This window comes from Heliangelus exortis (genome assembly GCF_036169615.1).
Source record: "Heliangelus exortis chromosome W unlocalized genomic scaffold, bHelExo1.hap1 SUPER_W_unloc_2, whole genome shotgun sequence".
Lineage (NCBI taxonomy): Eukaryota > Metazoa > Chordata > Aves > Apodiformes > Trochilidae > Heliangelus > Heliangelus exortis.
Window position 1 is genome coordinate 69384 of NW_027285919.1, and position 26087 is coordinate 95470.

The 26087-nt window shown below is 44.5% G+C and overlaps 1 protein-coding gene across 3 annotated transcripts; it reads right to left on the minus strand.

The window, feature by feature from the left end:
• Positions 1-12728: 12728 nt before the first annotated feature.
• Positions 12729-24651, minus strand: LOC139790574 (zinc finger protein 678-like). 3 transcript variants are annotated; one of them, XM_071732439.1, is made up of 2 exons: positions 23557-24651; positions 12729-13694 (listed from the first exon to the last, which is right to left on the minus strand). In XM_071732439.1, exons 1-2 carry the CDS (start codon positions 24288-24290, stop codon positions 12812-12814), a joined length of 1617 nt encoding a protein of 538 aa, XP_071588540.1. In that variant the 5' UTR covers positions 24291-24651; the 3' UTR covers positions 12729-12811. The 3 variants fall into 3 exon arrangements, with proteins under 3 accessions (XP_071588540.1, XP_071588542.1, XP_071588541.1); XM_071732441.1 differs by having other exon boundaries at positions 12729-13740; positions 23519-24651; XM_071732440.1 differs by lacking the exon at positions 23557-24651 and having other exon boundaries at positions 12729-13462; positions 13547-14000.
• Between the last annotated feature and the right edge of the window lie 1436 nt (positions 24652-26087).

Below are 26087 nucleotides of genomic sequence, written 5' to 3' on the forward strand. Positions count from 1 at the left end.
GGCCACAACCCTGCTTGTTGATTGCGGGAGCGGCAAAGAAAACGCGTGCAACCAATATGGTTGATAAACGGACTTCTGGTTTATTGCGCAGCAACTTTTGCTTATATAGTGCTTCCGTGACCACACCCCAGCCACCAACATAACTTTTTATTGGACACCCGGTGTGTTTACCTGTAGCACAGCGAATCCCTGGTGCAGGTAGCACCGGAGTATGGGCCGATCTAATTGGCCTCCCAAACATGGGGTTGGGCATAGCAAAGGGGTCGTACCTCCTACCTCTTCGAGAATATTCAGGAATATTCTCCAACATTCTCCGAGCCTTCCTAACATTCCACAACATTTCCCCCCTTTTCTTTTTGCACAAGCCCATGTTTGGTTTAAAATTTTGCAGTGCTAATTTTCAAACAAATACAGTGCAAATAACAAAAACGTGCAAAACTTAAGAATACATTCAGTAATATAGTGCCTTTTTAAAACAATCTAGAAACTACTCAAACCACTTAATTAATGAATCAAATAGATTGATACATTCAATGTTATAATGCCCTTTTGAAATAATCTAAAAACTATTCAAACCACTCAATTAATGAATCAAACAAATTGGTTAACAAGTTATCAAACAGATTTCGTTGTCTTCATCAAGTAAGAATCGACTTCGCATTAATAACATGTCTCTATTTCATACAATCATTCATACTCACACACTCTTTAACAGAGCTCTGTTCAATATTAGGAAGGTCTGGCGTCCACTAATGCAGAGAGCCAAAAGAAGGATAGGAGAGACTTATCCGACGAAATGTTGTCGGGGGGCCCCTATAAGCGTCTCCAGGTCCCACCGGCTCATAGCATAACGGAGTCCTAGGACCTTCATAGTTGCCGAATTGTGTTAAATTTAAGATTGCAACATTCAACCACCACACTCACAACGGGCGAAGTTTTTTTTTTTTTTTTTTTTGTTTTTTTTTTTTTTTTTATAGAAAAGCAGTATGTATTAATCTTACTATGTACTATGTCCTTTTTCTTTTCTCTTTTTCTTTTTCTCTTTTTCTTTTTGATTGATCTTGTAACTTCTTAATATACTTTTTATGTAACTATTCACAACCTTTTAGTACTTAATAGAGGTCCATGTCCTTGTACCTCAAACCATTCTTCAACAAAACCTTTATCTTTTTCATAATATTAACAGCTTTGGCAAATAACTTCTTAAGTATTACTTACATACAACTAAAACACATTACAATTATCAATATAATACAAAGTACGAGTAAACCAATCTTACATAAACCTTGAGGCCATCTGGTGAGGCCAAACCAATTGACTAATTCAACTATACCAAAAAATACTACATCTTGCTTGATATTTTGAGTATGTTCTACTAACTGTTGTATCTACTTATGTATCAATTTAGAGTGATCACTCAAGTTCATACCACACATACCATCAAAATCTTCATAACCATGGCCATGAGCTAAAAACAAAAAATCAATAGCAGCTCTGTTTTCTAATACTGCATGTTGTACAGAAGATAAATCATCAGCTAATTCAGATAATACCTTGCTGGTATCACTAGCACACTTTACCACCCAACAACTCAACTTCTTCAGGTTCCGATGTGCACGAGCGGCAGCTGCTCCCGGCAAAAAATAGAAGTAACAATCACCTGTCATTTGGACCAAAGGTTAACATCATCATCACATCTCTGCGCTAGTATTTGGGCCAGGCCTCGCTTCCACCGCACACGATGGGTACTGTTCGGGTGTGCGTGAGGCATAGCTAAGCTCAGTTGACCAATGGTGCAAGGCCCTCCAACGGGATGGGATGGTATACCTAGCCATGCCCAATCTCCGCAAATTAAAAAGTACCCTGATGGTAATTTCCTAGGCAGCTGTGTCCCAGGCGATGGGTTAGTAGCACCACGGAGGGTGTAGTTGCACCACTGGCTGAAATTGCCCATTGGGAAAACATTGGTAGTAGCGCATTGTCTCCTCATGACTTCTGTGCAATCAGTGGACAAGCTACTCATCCAGAGACAATAAGTGGCATTTAGAGAGTCTATAAGGCACAATTCTTGGGGATTGGGCCCAGCGGGCAGACCACTAACCCAAGTGTCGTAGTCACTTAAGCACGCAACTAGACTGGCCTTGGTGGAACATAGACTCTCGGTGTGACATTGCACTTGTGTGTGGTTCATTAGTGCTTGAAACATTGGCCACGTCTCTTCAGAGGCTGGTACACCAACCAAATATGTAACAAAAGGCGATTGGGGTGGGGTTTTTCTTGGGGTGGGTTTTTTTTTTTTTTTTTTTTTTTTTTTTTTTTTTTTTTTTTTGGTTGGTGTCATAGACTGGCACAAAAGGAAATGGTGTTAAGCTGACGCACAAGGGTAACCCAGACATTCTGTCAAGGGTCGAAGTTCATGAAGGCAAAACAATCAAAGTTTAAAATGACAATGAAACCTATGATGAAGTCAACACGGCAGTTTCTATCTTTGAACATGTTGAGCACTTAATACGGTTGTCTCTGCTCTTGAGCTTATGCTTTCAAATTTGGCGGAGCAGGTGCTGGCTGAGTCCGCTTGCTGGGAACCTACAAGGTACCTGTAAGGGTGGAAACACACGTGACTTTTGCCTGAATATATAACCTCTGCTGGTCTTTGCCATACACCCGTGGTGGGGTCTCTGTAGGTCACTGTGGGGGCTTCTGAAGAGTCAGCTTGTTGGGCTATCTTTTGGTCCCCGAATATGCACAGATAATTCAAGACAAATAGAGTCTTTGAATAATCGCTCCTGTGGGTCTTGTAAATCTGTGAATTTCGTCAGGTAGTCTTTTAATGTTTGATTTGCCCTCTCTACTATAGCTTGACCTGTTGGCGAGCGGGGAATGCCTGTAATGTGCCTGATTCCCCACTTTTGAAAAATCGAGCTAACTTCTCGCTAGTATATGCCGGTTCATTATCAGTCTTTATCTGCTCTGACACACCCATGACAGCGAAACAAAGGATGAGAAGTCGCATCACTTGCAACGCTTTCTCACCAGACTGAGCTGTAGCCCAAATAAAAATGACTATAAGTATCAACAGTAACATGAACATGTTTAAGCCTTCCAAATTCTGGTACATGAGTGACATCCACTTGCCATCTTTCATTTGGACCAAGATCTCGGGGATTAACTCTGAGGCCGAGACCAAGTCCCTTTTGGTTACACTGTGGGCAGGCTTTTACAATGCCTCTGGCCTCATCCATGGAAATCTGGAAGTGATGATGGGAGTCCTCTGGCGTTCTGGTGAAAGGTAGCATGCGCATTCCTTGCCTTAGTAAATTCGTCCATGGGTACAGATAGCGAAAACAATCTGTCTGTTCGGGCATTGCCTTCTCCTAGGCCGTCAGACCATTGGTGACTCCGAATATGAATGATAGCATAAGGTTGATCTCTCTGTTGTATGGCAGTCCGCAGCTGACAAAATAAGTCATTTAATCGCCAGTTTGCGACGTCTTTGAGATATGCGTCCTCAATTCGCTGTACAACTCCCACAGCATAAAGGGAATCTAAGACAACATTAAGACGCACATTCAACCAACGTGAAAAGGCGTAAACAATGGCTGCCAACTCTAGAGTCTGTAGGATATCGTCCTCTTGTGAGGACAGGAGTTCATGGCACCATTGCTCCTTATCTTGCCAAGTCACTGCGGCTGGTTGTGAACGTTTTCCTGCATCGGTAAAAACCGTTAGTGCATCTTGAAGGGGTTCCTCAGATCGTTTTGGAACAGGAATCCATTCATGCAGGGACATCCACTTTAACACAGTAGATCGCAAAGGGGAGAGATCAATGGCTTGCGGTGCTTCTAGGAGACTTGACTGTAGGTCTGGAGAGTGCTGCAAATACCAGTCCAACTCTCCTTGCTTCATTGGAAGATAAATTGTGCTAGGTTCATCTCCAGTAATTTGTATAATACGGGTTCGGCCTTTACAAATTAGAAGGGCCAATACCTCAATCTTTGTTTGGATTGTAGTTTTTGGCTGTAGTGGTCCGAAGATCCATTCTAAGACACGGATATCAGCAGACCTAGTCTCCCCCTTTTTCTTTTTGGACTGCGTGAGAGCTCCGAGTAAATGTTGTTTTCCCGTAAGGATGGTTAAGTCTATGGGTAAGTTTACATCATGGCGATCCACGGAGCACTGAGGTATTGTCAGGCCAATTTCAGTTATGGCCTGTTGTTGAGCTGCCGAAAGAGTAACAGGGGAGGCAGGATCGGTGCCTTTAAGAAATGGTCGTAACGATTCTAGATGATCGTTTGTTATACCGATCACAGGGTGTAACCATTGAACATCACCTAGGAATCGTTGTACATCATGTAAGGTATTAAGAGTCAAATAGAGAGCAGCTCTTTGAGGTCTAACTTGTGACTCAGTAATATGGCATCCTAGGTACTTCCATGGTGGTGTACGTTGTATCTTTTCAGGTGCTATTTGGAATCCCTGGTGACTTAGCTGTTGTGTTAAAAAATGTTCCTGCTGCTCGGTAAACAGGTCTTGTTGTGCTAATAGGATGTCATTCATGTAATGATAAATTAAGGCATCTGACCATGCTTGCCGTACTGGCAATAATGCTGCATCTACAAACAATTGACACAAAGTTGGGCTGTTTTCCATGCCCTGTGGGAGCACTGCGCACTCAAATTGTGAAGCAGGGGCTTCTCTGTTAAGGGCTGGGAGTGTAAATGCAAATTGCTTTGTGTCTTGTGGGTGTATGTGTATGATGAAGAAGCAGTCTTTTAGGTCTACTATAAGTAGATGCCAACACTCTGGAAGCATCGCAGGGTTAGGCATTCCGGGCTGAAAAGCTCCCATTGCTTCCATCTGGGAATTAACTGCACGTAAATCATGTAGTAAACGGTACCTGTCAGACTTCTTTTTAATTATGAAGGTTGGAGTATTCCAAGGGCTAGTTGATGGTTGTATGTGCCCTTGCTTTAGCTGTTCTTGTACTAAGATGTGTGCTTGTCTGAGGCTTTCTCGCTTCAGCGGCCACTGCTCGATCCATATTGGCTGTGATGATAACCATGTCAATGGGATCGGGAAAACCCAAGGAGTGACTGCCAATAAAAACGATCTCTCGTGATCAGGCGTGCTCCAATCTGGCTTAGTATGTCTCGACCAACAAGGGCCTGTACGTTTGTGGGCATGATGGTGATGAATCGAAGAGACGGCTGCTGCATCAGTTAATTGTTGTGTCAGGACTAGCTGGGCAATTCGAGTTCCTTTTAGAATTACCATAGGTGGTGTCCAAATCATAGCTACAATACAGATTTTTCTAGTATAGTCACTGTCTATTGCTCCTGGCAAGACAAACAAACTCTTAAGTCCAGCAGACGACTGTCCTAATAAAAGGGGTCCACATGGCTTTTCTTGATATTTCACTGGATCGGTGATACCTGTAGGGATCTTTTGGCGCTTGATGTCACTGCGAGTCACATCTACTGCGGTTGCCAGGTCCAGCCCGAGGCTTCCACTGGTTGCTGGTTGGAGGGAGGTGGGTGGCTGGAATTGTTGTTGGAGGGAAGTGGGAATTGGCTGGTTGTCGAAGGGAGGTAGGGATGGCTGGTTGCTGAAAGGAAGTGCGGGTGGATGATCACTGGAGGTAGGTGGGGGTAGCTGATTGTTGGAAGGGAGTGGAAGTGGCTGGTTGATGGAGGGGAGTGGAAGCGGTTGATTGCTGGGAGGGAGTGGGAGTGCCTGGTTGCTGGAGGGGAGTGGAAGTGGCTGGTTGCCGTTGTTTGAAAGGGTCCACACTAGAGCCGCAGTTGGGGTCTTTGTGCCATGGCTCCTCGCGCTCCTCGATCCATTTCCCTGGTATCTGCAGACTTCGGTAGCATAAGTGTTCGTATTACAGTGTTGACACCAGACTGTGGCTTTGTGACAATGCCTTCGAAAATGTCCAGTGTGTCCCCAGCGAAAACATTTGTCGGTTGATCGTTGCGGCTGTCTGGCGTCGGCAGGACGTAACGGGGCTAAGGCTGCTAAGGCTTGGTGCTGGATTGCAAGAGCTTGCTGGTGTGCTTGCTGTTGGGCTAAAAAGGCTTGTTGTTGGGCTACAAGAGCTTGCTGCTGGGCTTGCACCATACCTTTCCCTACATCTTTTATTGCCTCAATTAGCATTGCCTGAGTCCCTACTGGTACTCTAGATAACTGTTCCAGCATCTCCTCAATTGATGCTTCTGATGGCATGGAGGAAATTATATTTTTCGTGGGAGTATTGCTATTGTCTAGGATACACTGACGGAGCAATGTAGTTTTCATTTGATCTGGTACACAAGTCTGGTTGATGGCATCAGTGAGTTTATCTACAAACTGTGAGAATGGCTCATCTGTGCCTTGCTTAATTGACATATGAGATGGGACAACTGATGTAGTTCTAACTTTACTTATAGCTTCTCTCACAAATCTCATAAACTCTCTTATTATATGTAGGCCTAACCTTGCTTTTGCCTCAAAATTAGCATATAGTCCACAACCCATAAATTGATTTATTATTATCCCATACAGGGGGTCATTTTGTTCTCTAGAAATGTTTACGAATCTGTGACATAATGTTTGCCAGTGGGCTCGCCATAGCAGTAAAGGTGATTGAGTCATGATCATTCTCATAATTCCTTTTATATCCTCTGGGAGCAACAGTCCTGAGCCCCAGATATAACTTATCATTTACTTAACTAGTTCACCATGCAACTCGCATTCATTTATGGTAGTTCTTAATTGTGTTAGCAATTTCTAATTTAAAGAGTGATACTGCAACTCCACATTTCCGTGATTAGCTTTTGTATATATGATCGGGAAAACTTGTGGCAGGGTATCTAAAACTGAGGAAAAATCATAATCTTTATTATTAAGGGCTTGCTCATGCATTTGAGATCAATTAATCGTTAAGGTGCGGTAGTGCCGTGCAGCAGGCTTTTATTTCTGAAAAGCGGCTGCTTGCGGCGGGGGAGGGAGGGGGGGGGGGGGGGGGGGGGGAGGGAGGAGGAAGGAGGGAGGAGGGAGGAGGGGAGGGGGGGCTGTCTCGGAGGAGGGAGAGGGGAGGGAGGAGGAGGGGTGCTGCGGGCCGGGAACGTCCCCGTCGGATGATGTACGGCGTAGGGGTGGGGCCGAGGGCGGGGCCCAATGGAGGTCGGGACCAGCCCTGGAGCCACCCCCGCCGGATGACACGGGACATAGGGTTTCCGGACTCTGATTCAGTCCGCTTCCGGCTCTGCAAGTGGTCACTTCCGTCCCGTCCGCACATCCCGAGCCACATGGCTCAAGATGGCCGGCACAGGCCACATCAGAGGGAGGGGAGGGGGGGGGGGGGGGGACACAGCGAGTTGCATCGGAACTTCACTGGAAATTTTGAGCAAGCTGTACAACTATTTCGTCTCCCGTTGGGGGACAGGGATCGTAATCAACTCCTAATTGATGCAAATCTGGTATCGGCTGCCCTTTTAAGGTTGCCGAAGCTACAGCGGCGATTTTCTTCTCTGTGTGATAACGGTGCAAGCAAGTAATCATTGTATGCTACGGTTTCATTAACTTACGAGCTGTCTTATCCTCTTCTATTACCTTATACCACAAAATATCTCCTAAACTTTTCTATTCTTTCTCATCAAATAAGTTAGCAGGGTCAGTAAAAAACTGATATGTGCGGCCGCCGGATCTTTTCTAAAATCCACATCTTTTATGGCACGTTTCTATAAGAAACTAATAAAAAAGGTCTAGAATAAAATAGAAATATAAAAAGTCTAGGGCTACTTCGTTCTCTATTTTCTGCGCGCTTAACTATCCCTTTATTATTTTGGTGCAGCCTTAATCCGAGGCTTTTATGGGCTTTTTACAACTTTTTATAACTAAGAACCGGTAGCCCTTCCCCAGCAGCAAACAAACTCGTTCATTTTTCTTTAAGTTGCGAATCACCTCTCTACGCCTGCGTCGAGAGGAATTTATTGCCATCCGAAACGTTGCTTTTTCGGTGCTTTCTTGGAGCCCCGTTCTCAGCCAAGTTTTTTTTTTTTTTTTGATTTCAGCGGTTTTACCTGCCGAGCTGCGATTGGTGCTATCGATGGTTCGGTCCTCCACCAGGCGTCCCTAGTGAAGATCGGTCTTCTGCAGGATTTGCCTGTTGATTTCGAAACTTTTCAGACTTTTTCAAGGCTCTTCAGACTTTCTGATTGTTCAGGGCCTGTAGCACGGTTCGGGCGCCAGTTGCGGGAGCGGCAAAGAAAACGCGTGCAACCAATATGGTTGATAAACGGACTTCTGGTTTATTGCGCAGCAACTTTTGCTTATATAGTGCTTCCGTGACCACACCCCAGCCACCAACATAACTTTTTATTGGACACCCGGTGTGTTTACCTGTAGCACAGCGAATCCCTGGTGCAGGTAGCACCGGAGTATGGGCCGATCTAATTGGCCTCCCAAACATGGGGTTGGGCATAGCAAAGGGGTCGTACCTCCTACCTCTTCGAGAATATTCAGGAATATTCTCCAACATTCTCCGAGCCTTCCTAACATTCCACAACAGTTGATGTTTATGTCTGCAGCAGGGACTCTGTTCACTGGCTGCCAAGAAGTTTTCCCAGCCCTGCAATGGGGGCTTCATGGGAATGGTGGGGACAGGGACCAATATCAGAGTAGAAATTATTCATATGCAATCATTGGTGATGCCAAAGCCTTGCATGTTCTGTGCTCTCTGCATAAAAGAGCCTGCAAAACAGAAGGCAGTTTGAGAGGTTTGTTTTTTATAGCTCCCCCCATCTCCTCTGGGGAGTGTTCTAGGGGATCAGAACCCCTCAGCATTGCTGCAGCACTGAGGCAGAACAGAGTGAGCAAAGAGCATTGCCTGGAGCTGCATGCAGAGAAGGGGGAGCTGGGCTGTGTCTCTGCCTCTCCCTGCTGAGAGCAGAGGGACCCAGCTCAGAGCACTCAGTGTCTGACCCTTTCTCAAGGTCTCAGCACCCCGTTTCCAGCCCAGGACACACCAGGCTCATTGTGCCCCCTGGAAGGCAGCTCCCAGCTTGGACAGACAGCCCAAGGAGACAGCCCAGGGATGGAATGAGGGCATCTGATGAAGGGAGGTCAGCTCCCTGCCCAGCCTCACTCAGACTGCACTGCCCAGAGCTTCCCAGGGCAGAGCACAGCTGGACACCTGGGAGGTGGGCACATGGCAGCACATGGCAGATGCACTTCAGCTCTCCTGTGAGCAGATGGAGGAGGAGGTGCCCAACACCCCAGACCCCACGGGCTGGCTGAGGGCTCTGCTGTCACACAGACCCTGATGAACCTGGGAAGCTGATGCTGGATGTATCTGTAGGGTATCTGAGCAGGTATGAAAGCACTGGATGAGGTTCCTAGCACACAGGAGGGTGATGGTGTAGGGACTCAGAGCCCCTGATCTCACCTCCCCAGATGAGGTTTCCTCCCACCTTAAAAAGACAGAGAAAAGTGGAAGTACAGCCTGAGGAAAGCCAGGTTTCCCAGCAGTAACCTGAACCCTCACTGTGCATATGAAAATCCCCCCAGAAAAAATCTGGGTATGATTTTGGATTCAAGAGCAGTGTTGTCCCACAGAAACGTCACAAAACCAGAAGGACCCTGCGCTGTGCTCCCTTGTCTCCTGCCAGCCACAGCTTCTGCCAGCACCAGGGAGCTCCCCGGGCAGGCTGAGAGCTGCCCCTGGCAGGCAGGCAGGCAGCAGAATCCCTGCCCCAGCACACAGCTCCTGGGCTGCAGGACCCTGCTCTGAAGGACAGCCCTGGGCACCCCTGCCTGCACACACCCCCTCAGCCCCTGCAGCCATCCCCAGCAGAAGGCAGCCCCATGGCCTCTCCCTCTGACGCTGCTCCAGGACAGCCCTGCTCTGCCAAACCTTTTCCTCCTGCCCACCAAAATCCTCCGCAAGGATCCCAGCAGCTGTGGCCAAGGCTGCCAGCTGGAGAAGGAAGACCCCCTCCAGGAAGCCCAGCTTCACTGCCCTGCAGCCAGAGACTCACCATGGCAGAGGCTGGGAAGATTTCTCTCTCCCCCAGCCCAGGCAGCTCTCAGCTCTCCTCCCAGCCCAGGCTGCCTTTCTCCTCTCTCTCCCTCCTCTCTCTGCCCTGCCCTGCTGCCTGCAGGCAGTGCCCTCAGCCCTGCTGCGCTCTGCAGAGGAGCTGCTCCTGCCCAGAGCTCTCTCTCTGCAGCACTCTCTGCTTGCCAGCAGCTCTCTCAGGCTCAGGAGCGTGGCCCAGCAGCACAGGACCAGCGCCAGACTTGGCCACTTGCTCAGCTCTCTCGGGGCTCCCTCCAGCTCTCCCTGGGGCTCCCCAGGAACCCAATGGGACACACACTGAAGTCATGGCTCATGTCCCCTCCCTCCCTCCTTTCCAGCACAGCCACTTCCCCTGAAGAGACACAACCTCTGCTTCTCCCACTCTCCCACTGGACACCCAGGCAGTGCCAGGGGGAATCTCCTTTCCCTCCTCTTCCCACGCAAGCCAGGGGTGACACTGGAGGTGCCAGGGCTGCTCCAACCTCAGTCATGGCAGCTGCTCAATTGAGTGGCCAAGCACAGCCCTGGGGGGCTACAGGAAATGTCAGGGCACTCCAGCACAACCACCTGCTGCTGGCACAACAGCACAGGACTGTCACATCCCATGGCCTGACCCAGACAACAGCCAAAGGAGATTCCATCTCCCAGGCCAGAGTTTCCCTTTCAGGGAAAGGTTACCCTCTGAAGGTAAATAAAAAGTGACAGCCTCCTTAGACTATCCAAATACCCATTGATCAGATTAAGATGAAAGGATACTCAAGGTCTATTTCTCTACAGTCAAAACATCAATTCTGTTGCTCTAAGAATTGAAGTTTATTTTCAAGTAATCTTTAGGGAACACAAATCACTCTCAAGTATGCATGAATATAGGTATTATAAAAGCACAAAAGTAGATACTTCAGTGTTCAGGCTGTGCAATCACAAAGGCTGATTGCTTGGATCACAAAAACCACATACTCAAATGACATCTCAACAATGCAATCCCCTCACCCCATGAGTCCACACATCACAAGGCACGATGATATCATAAGGCAATATCATAAGGCAATGATATCATGATGGCTACAAGCTTAGCATCTTCACTCCAGCTTCTTCAGTTCAGGCAGTGGTGATATGTATGATGTGCAGAGTCCTTGTTCTTCAAGCAGTGTCACCTCCAAAGCTAAGGGTTCTGTAGCAACATCCTTTGGACTTGATGTACCTGGGAATTTAGTTCTCAAAAACATTTTCTAATTCAATTGTTCAAGAGGTGCACTTTACAAATTGATGTCTTTTAGGACACTAAAAGGGCACCCAAAATCCGAGACTTTTTGGTGGCATTACATGCAGTAACATAATTCTCAATGTACCATGATCACAAACTTCACAGCAGTTGAGCATAACAAAACCAAATAAGAATGGAAAATCTACACAAATGCAGCACAATTATAAATGCAAAAAGAACTCATAATTAATTTTCTCTCAGCTTTGCTCCTTCTACAGATTTTAGCAACATTTTCATATCCCATTATCTTCTCTCATGGATAAGTTTTCCATAGTAACAACATTCCATTATCACATGTACCCTTGCCATACACACACCTACCTATGTTAGCCAGCCAGTAAATGTCCATGAGACTCCCTTAAAATATTGCTTATACATTTCTACAACTTCTGTACTTTTACTTCTGTAAAACCGTTGCATATATGTTTCTATAAACTACTACTTCTATTTCTATAAATCTACTGCTTCTCAAGAAATGAATCAATCAAGCAAGGAAGATGTTCTGGAGCTTTTCTTCCAGATTCTTGTCTACTGAGCTGTCACCAGCTTGTTCCATCCTCGTGAGAAACCATTCCAGATGTAATTCTCTTATTTCAGGAGACAGCTGACAGATGCCTTACTGCAGGCTGCTCGAGGTGTCCCATCACATCACCCCTGGTGTCACAGAGGTTTCAGGAGAGCTCATGAAGCATCCCTCCTGACAGGCAAGGAGCAGTAAAGCTCCTCTGAAGAGCTGTGCCAGCTCCTGGAGTCTGCAGGCATCTACAAGGTGGTGAAGGGTCTGGAGAAGAAGTGCTCTGAGGAGAGACTGAGGGAATTGGGAATGTGCAGTTGGGAGAAGATGAGGCTGAGAGGAGAGCTTCTTGCTCTCTACAACTCCCTGACAGGAGGTTGTGCTGAGGTGGGTGCTGGCCTCTTCTCTCAAGTGAACAATGAGAGGACAAGAGGACATGGCCTGAAGTTGCACCAGAGAAGGTTTAGGTCAGATCTCTCATTACTTTTCTGAAAGAGTCGTTAGGTGTTTGACGGAAGGTGGTAGAATCACCATCCCTGGAAGGATTTAAAAACCATGTAGTAGAGATGATCCTGCTCTGTTGGTGTCAGCATTGTCCTGCAGTCTGCTGCCTCCCTCTTCTACTGCTCAGCTGCACGCCCAGCCCGGTGTGCAGGAAAAGTGTCCAGGATCCCGTCCTGCCACATCCCTTTAGGAGGGTGTCATAATTGGAAATACTTTCCTGTTTTTTCCTTATTTGGAAAAAAGTCTTCATGACGCTGAAACAAATATTAGAAGTCAAATTTTGGATGGATCATGAAGTGGTTCCTGAGCTGACTTCATTTTTTTTTCCACAAGAAGATGAAGAAAGGATCATTGGTGTGATGGAGCTTGGAAAATGAGGGCAACTTCATACTTGGTGATGGCTGTGATGGGTCAGGTAATGACAGATGAAATCTAATTTCCAGTAAAATCTCTTCTTGCACTGGGAGTTGCTTTAAAGTTTTTCACTGGTATGGAGGCGTTGATGGTACTTCAAATGGGAGTTTTGACGGAAGCTTTTCCCACAGTGCGGACACTTGTAGGGACGTTCACCCCTATGGATCCTTAAGTGTTGGGTGAGATTCGAGCTGTCTGTGAAGCTCTTCCCGCACTCTGGACACTTGTAGGGACGTTCACCCCTATGGATCCATAAGTGTTGGGTGAGACTTGAGCTGGCTGTGAAGCTCTTCCCACAGTCAGGACACTTGTAGGGACGTTCACCCCTATGGATCCCTCGGTGTCGGGTGAGACTCGAGCTGGCTGTGAAGCTCTTCCCACAGTCAGGACACTTGTAGGGACGTTCATCCCTATGGATCCGTAAGTGTTGGGTGAGATTCGAGCTGGCTGTGAAGCTCTTCTCGCACTCGGGACACTTGTAGGGACGTTCACCCCTATGGATCCGTAAGTGTTGGGTGAGATTCGAGCTGGCTGTGAAGCTCTTCCCGCACTCGGGACACTTGTAGGGACGTTCACCCCTATGGATCCGTAAGTGTTGGGTGAGATTCGAGCTGGCTGTGAAGCTCTTCCCGCACTCGGGACACTTGTAGGGACGTTCACCCCTATGGATCCGTAGGTGTCGGGTGAGACCTGAACTTTCTCTGAAGCCCTTCCCACACTGGGGACACGTGTAGGGTTTTTCCCCAGTGTGGACATGTTGGTGATTAATCCAAGAGGTGCTGTTGTTGAAGGCTTTCCCACAGTGAGTGCAGGGATACAACTTCTCTCCTGTATGGATGCGGCGATGGCGTGATAAATGGGAACTCTGGGAAAACTCCTTCCCACACTCAGAACATTTAAAGGGTTTCTCACCCGTATGGATCCGTTGATGCTTGATTAAAACTGATCTCCACCGAAAATCTTTCCCACAGTCAGGGCAGGTGTAGGACATGGTGCCTGTGTGATGGTGTCACCGTTGGACCAGATCTGAGCTGTCACTAAACCGTCTCCTGCAGTCAGGACATCTCTGGGGTCTCTCACCCCAGTGGATTTTCTGATGGTGGAGATTGGCTCAGTGGATCCTAAACTTTCTCCCACATTCCTCACTGGTGTCAAACTTTTCTCCTGCATGGATTTCAATGATTTTCAAAATTACACTAATACCAAAATCTTTCCTATCCTTATGACACTCAGTGAGGTTATGCCCAGATGGAGACATCCCGTATTTCAGAAAGAAGCCATAGTATGGTGACAAAATAGGGGTTGGGCTTTTTTTGTTTTGGTGGCAGCCAAAACCTACATCAAACATACTGTAGGTGAAAATGGAATGCGAGGTGGAATAGGGAGAGTAACCATAGAGTTGGACACCCACTGATCATCCTTTACTTCATCTTTAGGAGCTACACTTGCAACCAAAACCCAAAGGGGCCATTGTGTGGGGCAGGGGGTGCTGTGGTTTTCAGCCACTCCTGGCTTGAGCTGTGATGGCCCAGTTGTACTGGACACTGGACACCGAACACTGCAAGAGGTAATTTAGGACTCCCCCACTGCTTGCTTAAACCCCTGGGATGAATCAGGGGTCTTATATCCCACCCAACCACTTCGATATGAGTTTGGGTCCCCTGTCATGGTAACAAATCCCACCATGGCCTATAGGATTCCCCTACTGCACCCACATGCAGGATGAGCTGCCATCCAGTGGGATGCGTTGAGGTCTCCTAAGGGAGTCCCCGATTGTGGCTTCTAAGCCCTGGGGTTATCAAGTCCCCTGGAAGGATTCTGGACTTGCCATCCTTATTGCTGGCTCGAGGGTGATTTGAGGGTCCCCAGTTGCAGACCCCAAACCCTTGGCATGACTTTGGGGTCCCCTATCACATCCCTGCCCACCAGTATTTATTGGTCTCCCCACATATTATTTTGAGGGAGATGAAATCACAGCTCTTCCACCCTCTAGATGAGTTGGAGTGTTGCCAATCGCACCACCCTCACCCCAGGGATAAGTTTAGTTCCCCCCTCTCTCCCATCCCCCTCCCTCCCCCATCTTGTGCTGCTCGCCCCCAGTTTGGGCAGTACTGGGATAACCACTCCCCTCCCATCACCTCCCATCACCTCCCAGTACCTGCAGGGGGGGCACAGCTCAAGCTGGTGGGGGGGGGCGATGCTCTGGCACTCACCAGTTGGGGGGTCCTGGCTGCAGGGCGGGGGGTGTGGGTGCAGTCCCAAGGTGGAGGAGTGAAACTTCCCGGGAGCTGCAGCGCGATCACGGGAAGTGCAGGGGGAGGAAGAAAAGGTGGGGAGGGGCCTCGGGGGGGAGGGACCGGACCTGGGGATGAGGTTGGAATTTGGAAGGGGGGGGGACACCAGGGTTGTGTCCTGGGGAGTTGGGGACATCAGGCTTGTGGCATGAGCAGGGGGAGGGGACACATCAGAACTGGGTGGTGCTGACCCAACCTCAACACAAAGCCCTCAGGCCCTGGAGATAAGAGGCTGTTAATTCACAGCTTTCAGGTGTAAACTCAGGGGGACAATGACCAACCCAGTGGGCTGTACTGAGGGTTCTGCCCTGAGGGTTCTTTCTTATCCTTCACTTCCACTTCACACTCATCTTGTTTCTGATCCTGGGTAGAATTCACTCTAAAATATATTTTTTCTGTTCAGAGCACCTCAAGTTTTTGGAGCCTTCAGACTCCAACTAAACCAGATCAAGGGAGATCAGAAGTGCTGTGTTGGGTTCTCTCCTGCTCGGGAAAGAGCGATACATGTGACCATGGGCTCAAATCCAGGGAACATGCTTTGAGCCTGCCAAGCCCAGTGTTCCACAGTATGATCACCAGGAGTCTCCCTGTATGGACTAAATGACTTTCAAGGTCCCTTCCAACCCAAATCATTCTATGATTGAAGTTTGGGGGCATGGCTTGGCTTCTTCCATGGCTGTCTTCCCCAGTGTGTCCAGTCCTACCAGGCAATGTTCTCACATCTGGGACCTCCTCCTCTACTTACCATGACTGTCACCTTCCCAGAGGAGCCATCATAATCATTGTTAATATTAGATCATTATTATTATGATGCTATTAAGACATTGCCTCATTGCAACCCTCAGGGATTCATTCATTCCCCCCTTTCCCCTCCAACAGATTCTCCAGTGATTCAAAAACTTTCTAAACTGCAAGGCTTGTCAAAAGGTATGTGAGCTTTGGGAATGATCACCTGACACCCCCTTCATCATTTCCAAGGGTTACACATTTTATCACAGAATCATCCCTGGAACTGCTCAAGGCCGGGTTGGAAGGGGCTTAAAGCATCCTGTTCAAGTGGGAGATGTCCCTGCCCGTGCAGAGGGTTGGAGCTAGATGATCTTTCATGTCCCCTAAACCCAAACCATTCTGCGACTCATGGTTCTACAAGAACAAAATTGAAGGTTATGGGATGTGTAAAATACCCCCATGAGTCTCATGAGGGGGATTTGTTGTTGAAAGAAAAGGGTTAACAGCCACAAAAGTTATTCCAAGCTTAAAAACCTGAAGGGCTGGTGTAAAGGGGGTGGGGAGGAGGGAATGGGAGGACACACTTCCTGACCTGATCACAAAACAAAGACCTCAGGAGCCTGGAGATAAGAAGCTGTTGAATCAGTGCTTTCAGGTGTAAATCAGGAGGACAATGACCAAGGCAGCCTTTACTGCCCTGAAGGTTCTTCTGTGTCTTTGGTCTGCACAGCAAACACTAAATTCTTCTCCAAAGGCTTTGGGGAAATGTCTCCTGGCACTTTTTCTGGGAAGATCTTAATAAACCAAATATCTCTGCTCTGGGTGGGGATTGGTTTTTGAACAGAGAGTGAAGAACCTGGATTTTGGGATCCTGAGGAACACTGAGGAAATATTTCGACTGAATCTGCGGCGACTGAGTTTGAATTTGATCTGGATATAAAAGGTGCTTAATTTAACACCTTTTAAGGGGTTAAATTTGTGAAGCACAACCAATTAAGGGGAAGCACAACCCCCCTGTAACATATGTTGATGAATTTGTATTCCTTAGCAGTAAAAGTCAGGAAAAGAATTAAACTGAGTAAGAAGTGAATAGGGGGCTAGGCAAAGCAGTTGAGACATGTAATTTTCCACTGAAACAGTGTGAACAATACAAGGCCCTGATGAGACTAACTTCTATCTCAAAGATAATTAAAAGTGTAGGTCCTGTTCTTAAAACAAGACACTGCCAAGGCTAACAAAGGAATGTGAACATCTGCACAAGAACAACATTGAAACAGGAAAGGATCTCAACAGATCAATTCCTGTGGGAAAAGGAGAGCAGGCCAAGTTGTTTGTGTGAATTTATCTAATGTAGAATTAGAACTTGTGATCATAACCGGTACAATTCAAGACTAAACCCAGAAAAGACCAGGCAAAGCAGTCCAAACTCGTAATTTTCCACTGTTTCAGTTAGGAGCAAAACAGCTTTCCACTGTCACAGTGAAAAGCAAAACAAGGCCTAACGAAGCTAGCTTTCTGCCTGAGAAATAATTGGGAGTGTAAATCTCGTTTTAGATCAAGGCACTGCCAAGGCCAGGGAGGCGCCAGCTTGGCCCCGAAAGCGTGTGAACATCTGCACAAGGAGAACATAAAGATGCCACAACCAGCAGATAAGAGGAAAGTTATGGCTGGGGCCCGATATCCATAGAACAACATGGAGCCACCTGGAATCAAGGCAGATAGAAGTTTAACCCTAAGAGGGACATATCCCCGAGAGAACAACTCCGCCCAGACTCCACCTGGTTCCGTCCAGACCCCGCCTGTTATGAATATTATAATTACCTGTCGTAATCTTATGAATATGCATGAAAGGCTGTATAAATACCCTAACCCTACCCCCCCGAGGGTGAACTCTCTGTCCAGCGTGAGCTGGGAGTTCCCCGGATCCGTGAATAAATACCTTTGCTGTTTAAAGACTCAAAACTTTGTCTCTAAACAGTTTATTCGGCCTTTTTGGGCTTCACTGGTTATATTGGTTTATACTGGTCTATACTGGTCTGTACTGGTTTTTACTGGTCGATACTGGTCTATACTGGTTTATACTGGTTTATAAAGGTTTATACGGGTCTATACTGGTTTATACTGGTCTTTACAGGTCTATACTGGTTTATGTTGGTTACACTGGTTTATACTGCTTAAACTGGTCTATACTGGTTTATACTGGTTATACTGGTCTATACTGGTTTATACAGGTTTATACTGGTATATACAGTTTATACTGGTCTACACTGGCCCATAGTGGTCTGTACTGGTCTATACTGGTTATAATTGTTTATACTAATTTATACTGGCTTGTACTGGTTTCTACTGGCTTATACTGGTCTATACTGGTTTATACTGCTTATATTCATTTATACTGGCTATACTGGGCTATACTGGTTTATATTGGTTTATAATGGTCTATACGAGTTTGTACTGGTCTATGCTGCTCTATACTGGTTATACTGGTCTATACAGGTCTATACCGGTTTATAGTCGTTATAGTGGTTATACTGGTTTCCATTGGTTTATACAGGTTTATACTGGCCTATACTGGTCAGTACTCATTTATACTGCTTATATTCTTTTACACTGGTTATACCGGTCTACACTGGTTATACTGGTTTATACTGGTCTATACTGGTCTATACTGGTCTATATAGGTTTATACTGGTTTTACTAATTAAACTGGTCTATACTGGTTTATACTGTTTATATTAGGTTGTACTGTTATATTGGTCTATACTTCCTCTACTGGTTTCTACTGGTGTATACTGGTTTTTCCTGGTTTCTAGTGGTCTATACTGTTTGTACTTGTCTATACTGCTCTATACTAGTTATACTGGTCTATAAAGGTCTATACTGGTTTATACTCGTTATAGTGGTTATACTGGTTTCTACTGGGCTATACTGGTCTATACTGGTTTATACGGCTTATATTCGTTTATACTGGTTATATTGGTCTATACTGGTTATAGTGGTTTATACTGGTCTATACTCGTCTATAAAGGTCTATATAGGTTTATACTGGTTTTACTGGTAAAACTGGTCTATATTGGTCTATGCTGGTATATACTGTTTTATACTAGTTATACTGGTTTATACTGGTTATTCTGGTCTATACTAGTTTATAATGCTTATAATGGTCTATCCTGGTTTATGTAGGTTTATACTGGTCTATACTGTTTGATACTGGTTTATTCTGGTCTGTACTGGTCTATACTGGTTTGTACTGGTTTATACTGGTTTATTCTCATCTGTACTGATCTATGCTGGTTTGTACTGGTTTATTCTGGTTTGTACTGTATTTATTATATTTATTATTATAATCTTATATATTTTAATATTACTTATAATAATAATAATAATAGTAATGTTTATAATATGTTATATACAATACATAATGATATATAATAATAAATATATAATATATATCATATATATAATTTGAAATAGATAATAGATAATACATAAAAACATACAAATATAATATATAATAAATCATATTATAATAAATCATATTATAATTATTATTTTTATTATATTTTAATATTTTTATATTATTACTTATTAATATACATTATTATGTATTATTATTTATATTATTATATTTATTTTCTAAAAATATATTTATTATTTTATTATTTATTCCTTATTTATTATATACTGTATACCATTATTATATAGTTTAAAATAACATTATTACTTATCATTGTATATTTTCATTTATTACATATATATATAGTAATATATATAGCATATATAGTATATCTATACTATATATATTATATAGTATATGTTTATAATATATATTATTATTATTAATATTTATTTTTAGTCATTATATGTGTATTATGTATTATATTTTTATATATTCATATTTATTATATATAATTTAAATTATTGTTATTAATTTATTATTACGTAATTTATCTGTTATATTTGTTATTATATATTATATGTATTATTCTATATCAATATTTATTGTTATTTGAGTTACTTATAATCATTTATTCCTATAATTTTTTATATTTATTATTATATATATCTTTCTCGTTTTATGTTTTTAATTATAATTTATTTAATAATTTTTTTAATTTACTTATTTTTATTTTTTTTTTATTTTAATTATTTATTATTTATGTAATTATTTTATGCATTTATTTATTTATTCTTTTATTTTAAGATTCTATTTACAATTATATAATTTTATTAATTTCAATCAATTTTCCTTTTTACTCTCCATTTGATTTCTCTGAATATTCCCCCCCCGCCCCTCATTTCCAGCTTTGGAGCCCTCAGTAGAGGGCGGTGAATAGGCGTTAATTGGGCAGCACTTTAATTGGGGAACTAAAGGGGGAGGAGGGGTTTGGTCACAAGCATCACTGGGGGGAACCGAGGGGAGAGGGGCACATGGGAACAACCTCATGAGGGGCAGCTCGTACTTAGCCTATGGTTGAGGAGTGTGTTGGATTGGCCACGTGTCGATGATTGGGCATTGCCTATGCAAGGCCTGTAAGGTCTTACTGGTAGCAACACTAAGGCTAACTAGAATCGCAAGGCATTACTGTTAGGCTAAGTACAATCAAAACTATATATAGTCATTGAACAACCTTGATAGGAAGCCAATAACCTTGGTGAAAAGCCATATATAGTCTTGTATCTTGTCTACACTGTCCTTGATTACTCTCCTGGGAGCTAATTACAAGCAAGCAAACAGGATATTGTGGTCATTAAAATGAGGATGTAATCCACGTGTGGGAATCCCTCGGGATTACCGAAGGAGGATTCACTTGTTTAATGCCAACCAACCATGAGCTTACTTTTGTAATATGCATGAGCTAATTAACGCAGTTAACCAATTGTAACACAAATAAATATGTATTATATAATTACAAGTGTATAAAAGAACGCCCTCAGATCAATAAAGTTGGCTCTGACTGATCATATTGATCGTGTGTCAACCCCTTCTTGCTACACCCCTTGATCACAATAAGATGAAATGAAACTCAAGGTCTATTTCTCTACAGTCTAAACATCAATTCTGTTGCTCTAAAAATTGAAGTTTATTTTCAAGCAAGTTCTAGGGAACACAAATCACTCACAAGTATGCATGAATATAGGTATTCTAAAAGCACAAAAGTAGATACTTAAGTGTTCAGGCTGTGCAATCACAAAGGCTGATTGCTTGGATCACAAAAACCACATACTCAAATGACATCTCAACAATGCAATCCCCTCACCCCATGAGTCCAAATATCACAAGGCATGATGATATCATAAGGCAATATCATAAGGCAATGATATCATGATGGCTACAAGCTTAGCATCTTCACTCCAGCTTCTTCAGTTCAGGCAGTGGTGATATGTATGATGTGCAGAGTCCTTGTTCTTCAAGCAGTGTCACCTCCAAAGCTAAGGGTTCTGTAGCAACATCCTTTGGACTTGATGTACCTGGGAATTTAGTTCTCAAAAACCATTTCTCATTCAATTGTTTGAAGGGTGCATTTGACAAACTGATGTCTTTTATGATAGGGCACTCCAAATTAGAGAATTTTTTGTAGCATTATATGCAGTAATTATGTACAATGATCACAAACTTCACAGCAGTTGAGCATAACAAAGCTAAATAAGAATGAAAAATCTACACATATAAAATTAGAAATACAGAAAGTCCCACTTTTGAGAATATTTTTCTTTATCTTCTAATTGAAATGGTTGATTGCATCATTTAATTTTAATTCCACCATTAACTATTATAATGATCAATTTTTATATTTTATTTCTGGTTGGAAATCCCCTTTTAATTTTGTCCCTAAGCCTTAAGATTCATCCTAAAGAGTACAAGTGGTATGCTACTTCTCTTAATTTCCACAATGTCTCAATCCAAGCATTGCACCTGGTGTCCCTTACTGCCTGACAAGGCAGAGGAGCTGAGTAGTCCCTGATCAAACAGGTGGATGCACACTGGAGTCCACTCCAGTCCCTCCTCCCTGTCACATGCAGGAAGACAAACCAGGCAAGGCAGTGCAGTGCAGTCCCATTCAGGTCACCTAAACCTTTGTTAAATCTGGGTTTCATCACCCAGTGTGCATTAAGCCAATCAAACACAGAGCTTAGATATTGGGTTTTTCCAACACTGAGCAGGGTTGGGTGCTGGGTGGTAATTCCACAAAGCCATCACTTTAACATCTGTAATACCTCAGATGTGAGGTGACAGTGAACCTCATCATTACAGATAACTCTGACACCACTGACTGACACAGAGTGAAAGGACATAATGCCAGATCACCAATTATAGGAGCAATTCTTTCTCTAGTAAAGAACCAAAACAGGCTTAACATACCTTCACTGCCTTAGTCTTTGTAACTATGTCCTTTGGATGACCTGCAGCACTTGTCTTTCTTTTCTGGCAGTCCAAAACCCTCTCATTAGTTTTTCTCATTTGACTCTGAGTAATAAGTTTTCCAAAAGAATTACATTCCTTTATCATATACACCCTTGCTATACCCACACCTACCTATGTTAGTCAGCTAGTAAATTTCCATGAGACTCCCTTAAACTATTGCTTCTATGATTCTACTACTTCTATTTCTCTAAAACTACTGTATATATGTTTCATAAAACATATTTTTAAATTTCATTAATATTTTAAATATTAAATTTTGTAAAACTACTGTTTCACAAGAACTCAATCAAACAAAGATGCTGTGGGGCTTTTCAGCCACATTCTTTTCACTGAGCTCTCATCAACGCTTTCAATCGTCTTGAAAAAAAATCCAAGTTGTAATTCTCTTACTTCAGGGAACAGCTGACAGAAGCCTTACTGCAGGCTGCTCGAGGTGTCCCATCACATCACCCCTGGTGTCACAGAGGTTTCAGGAGAGCTCATGAAGCATCCCTCCTGACAGGCAAGGAGCAGTAACACTCCTCTGAAGAGCTGTGCCAGCTCCTGGAGTCTGCAGGCATCTACAAGGTGGTGAAGGGTCTGGAGAAGAAGTGCTCTGAGGAGAGACTGAGGGAATTGGGAATGTGCAGTTGGGAGAAGATGAGGCTGAGAGGAGAGCTTCTTGCTCTCTACAACTCCCTGACAGGAGGTTGTGCTGAGGTGGGTGCTGGCCTCTTCTCTCAAGTGAACAATGAGAGGACAAGAGGACATGGCCTGAAGTTGCACCAGGGGAGGTTTAGGTCAGATCTCTCATTTCTTTTCTGAGAGAGTAGTTAGGTGTTGGAACAGTCTGCCCAGGAAGGTGGTAGAATCACCATCCCTGGAAGGATTTAAAAACCGTGTAGTAGAGATGATCCTGCTCTGTTGCTGTCAGCATTGTCCTGCAGTCTGCTGCCTCCCTCTTCTACTGCTCCCTCAGCTGCACACCCAGCCTGGTGTGCAGGAAAAGTGTCCAGGATCCCATCCTGCCACATCCCTTTAGGAGGGTGTCATAATTGGAAATACTTTCCTGTTTTTTCCTTATTTGGAAAAAAGCCTTCATGACGCTGAAACAAATATTAGAAGTCAAATTTTGGATGGGATATGAAGTGGTTCCTGAGCTGACTCCATTTTGTTCTCCACGAGAAGCTGGAGAAAGCATCATTGGTGTGATGGAGCTTGGAAAATGAGGGCAACTTGACCCTTCATATTTGGTGATGGCTGTGATGGGTCAGGTAATGACAGATGAAATCTAATTTCCAGTAAAATCTCTTCTTGCACTGGGAGTTGCTTTAAAGTTTTTCACTGGTATGGAGGCATTGATGGTTCTTCAAATGGGAGTTTTGACGGAAGCTCTTCCCACAGTCAGGACACTTGTAGGGACGTTCACCTGTATGGATCCGTAAGTGTTGGGTGAGACTCGAGCTGGCTGTGAAGCTCTTCCCACATTGGGGACACTTGTAGGGACGTTCACCCCTATGGATCCGTAAGTGTTGGGTGAGACTCGAGCTGGCTGTGAAGCTCTTCCCGCACTCACGACATTTGTAGGGACATTCACCCCTATGGATCCGTAGGTGTCGGGTGAGATTCGAGCTGGCTCTGAAGCCCTTCCCACACTGGGGACACGTGTAGGGTTTTTCCCCAGTGTGGACATGTTGGTGATTAATCCAAGAGGTGCTGTTGTTGAAGGCTTTCCCACAGTGAGTGCAGGGATACAACTTCTCTCCTGTATGGATGCGGCAATGCCGTGATAAATGGGAACTCTGGGAAAACTCCTTCCCACACTCAGAACATTTAAAGGGTTTCTCACCCGTATGGATCCGTTGATGCTTGATTAAAGCTGATCTCCACCGAAAATCTTTCCCGCAGTCAGGGCAGGTGTAGGACATGGTGCCTTGTGTGATGGTGTCACCGTTGGACCAGATCCGAGCCGTCGCTAAACCGTCTCCTGCAGTCAGGACATCTCTGGGGTCTCTCACCCTGATGGATTTTCTGATGGTGGAAATGGGCTGAGCAGATCCTAAACTTTCTCCTGCATTCCTCACTGGTGTCAAACTTTTCTCCTGCATGGATTTCAATGATTTTCAAAATTACACTTATACCAAAATGTTTCCTATCCTTATGACACTCAGTGAGGTTTTTGCCCAGATGGAGACATCCCGTGTTTCAGAAAGAAGCCATAGTATGGTGACAAAATAGGGGTTGGGCTTTTTTTGTTTTGGTGGCAGCCAAAACCTACATCAAACATCCTGTAGGTGAAAATGGAATGCGAGGTGGAATAGGGAGGGTAACCATAGAGTTGGACACCCACTGATCATCCTTTACTTCATCTTTAGGAGCTACACTTGCAACCAAAACCCAAAGGGGCCATTGTGTGGGGCAGGGGGTGCTGTGGTTTTCAGCCACTCCTGGCTTGAGCTGTGATGGCCCAGTTGTACTGGACACTGGACACTGCAAGAGGTAATTAAGGACTCCCCCACTGCTTGCTTAAACCCCTGGGATGAATCAGGGGTCTTATATCCCACCCAACCACTTCGATATGAGTTTGGGTCCCCTGTCATGGTAACAAATCTCACCATGGCCTATAGGATTCCCCTACTGCACCCACATGCAGGATGAGCTGCCATCCAGTGGGATGCGTTGAGGTCTCCTAAGGGAGTCCCCGATTGTGGCTTCTAAGCCCTGGGGTTATCAAGTCCCCAGGAAGGATTCCAGACTTGCCACTAAATTCTTCTCCAAACGCCCTTCAGGCTTTGGGGAAATGTCTCCTGGCACCTTTTCTGGGAAGATCTTAATAAACCAAATATGTCTGCTCTGGGTGGGGATTGGTTTTTGAACAGAGAGTGAAGAACCTGGATTTTGGAATCTTGAGGAACACTGAGGAAATATTTCATCTGAATCTGCGGCGACTGAGTTTGAATTTGATCTGGATATAAAAGGTGCTTAATTTAACACCTTTTAAGGGGTTAAATTTGTGAAGCACAACCAATTAAGGGGAAGCACAACCCCCCTGTAACATATGTTGATGAATTTGTATTCCTAACCAGTAAAAGTCAGGAAAAGAATTAAACTGAGTAAGAAGTGAATAGGGGGCTAGGCAAAGCAGTTGAGACATGTAATTTTCCACTGAAACAGTGTGAACAATGCAAGGCCCTGAGGAGACTAACTTCTATCTCAAAGATAATTAAAAGTGTAGGTCCTGTTCTTAAAACAAGACATTGCCAAGGCTAACAAAGGAATGTGAACATCTGCACAAGAAGAACATTGCAACAGGAAAGGATCTCAACAGATCAATTCCTGTGGGAAAAGGAGAGCAGGCCAAGTTGTTTGTTTGAATTTATCTAATGTAGAATTAGAACTAGTGATCATAACCGGTACAATTCAAGACTAAACCAAGAACAGACCAGGCAAAGCAGTCCAAACTCGTAATTTTCCACTGTTTCAGTTAGGAGCAAAACAGCTTTCCACTGTCACAGCTGTCACGGTTTAACACTGGCCCGGCGATTAAACCGGGTGACAGATGCTCTCTATTAATCTCTCTCTCCTCCTTGATAAGAAAGGAGAGAGAATAAGGGAGAGAGACTTATGGGTTGGAGGCTACACCAATCAACTTTAATGAAACAATAATGCTATATATATATACATATATACACACAAATATACAGGAGAATGAATATCAGATTCGTTCCCCTTTTTCCCCCAACAATTCTCACGCAAACCAAGGCTGCAGGGCAGCCCTGGGAAAGTCCAGGCTGGACACACAGGAGGCAGGAACACAGGCAGGCAAACGGACTGGATGAGATCCTTCCAAGATGCCGGGTGAAGGCAGGCAGGCAGGCAGGCAAGCAACCGGGCAGGGCAGCAGG

What these genes read in the sequence shown, in the direction of transcription:
- LOC139790574 (XM_071732441.1), bottom strand. Translation starts at nt 24,290, where the DNA reads ATGCAGGAGAAAAGTTTGACACCAGTGAGGAATGCAGGAGAAAGTTTA. An exon ending in CCTCCATACCAGTGAAAAAC is followed by an intron (nt 13,741 to 23,518) that starts TTTAAAGCAACT and finishes CAGGCACCATGT; the next exon opens with CCTACACCTGCCCTGACTGT.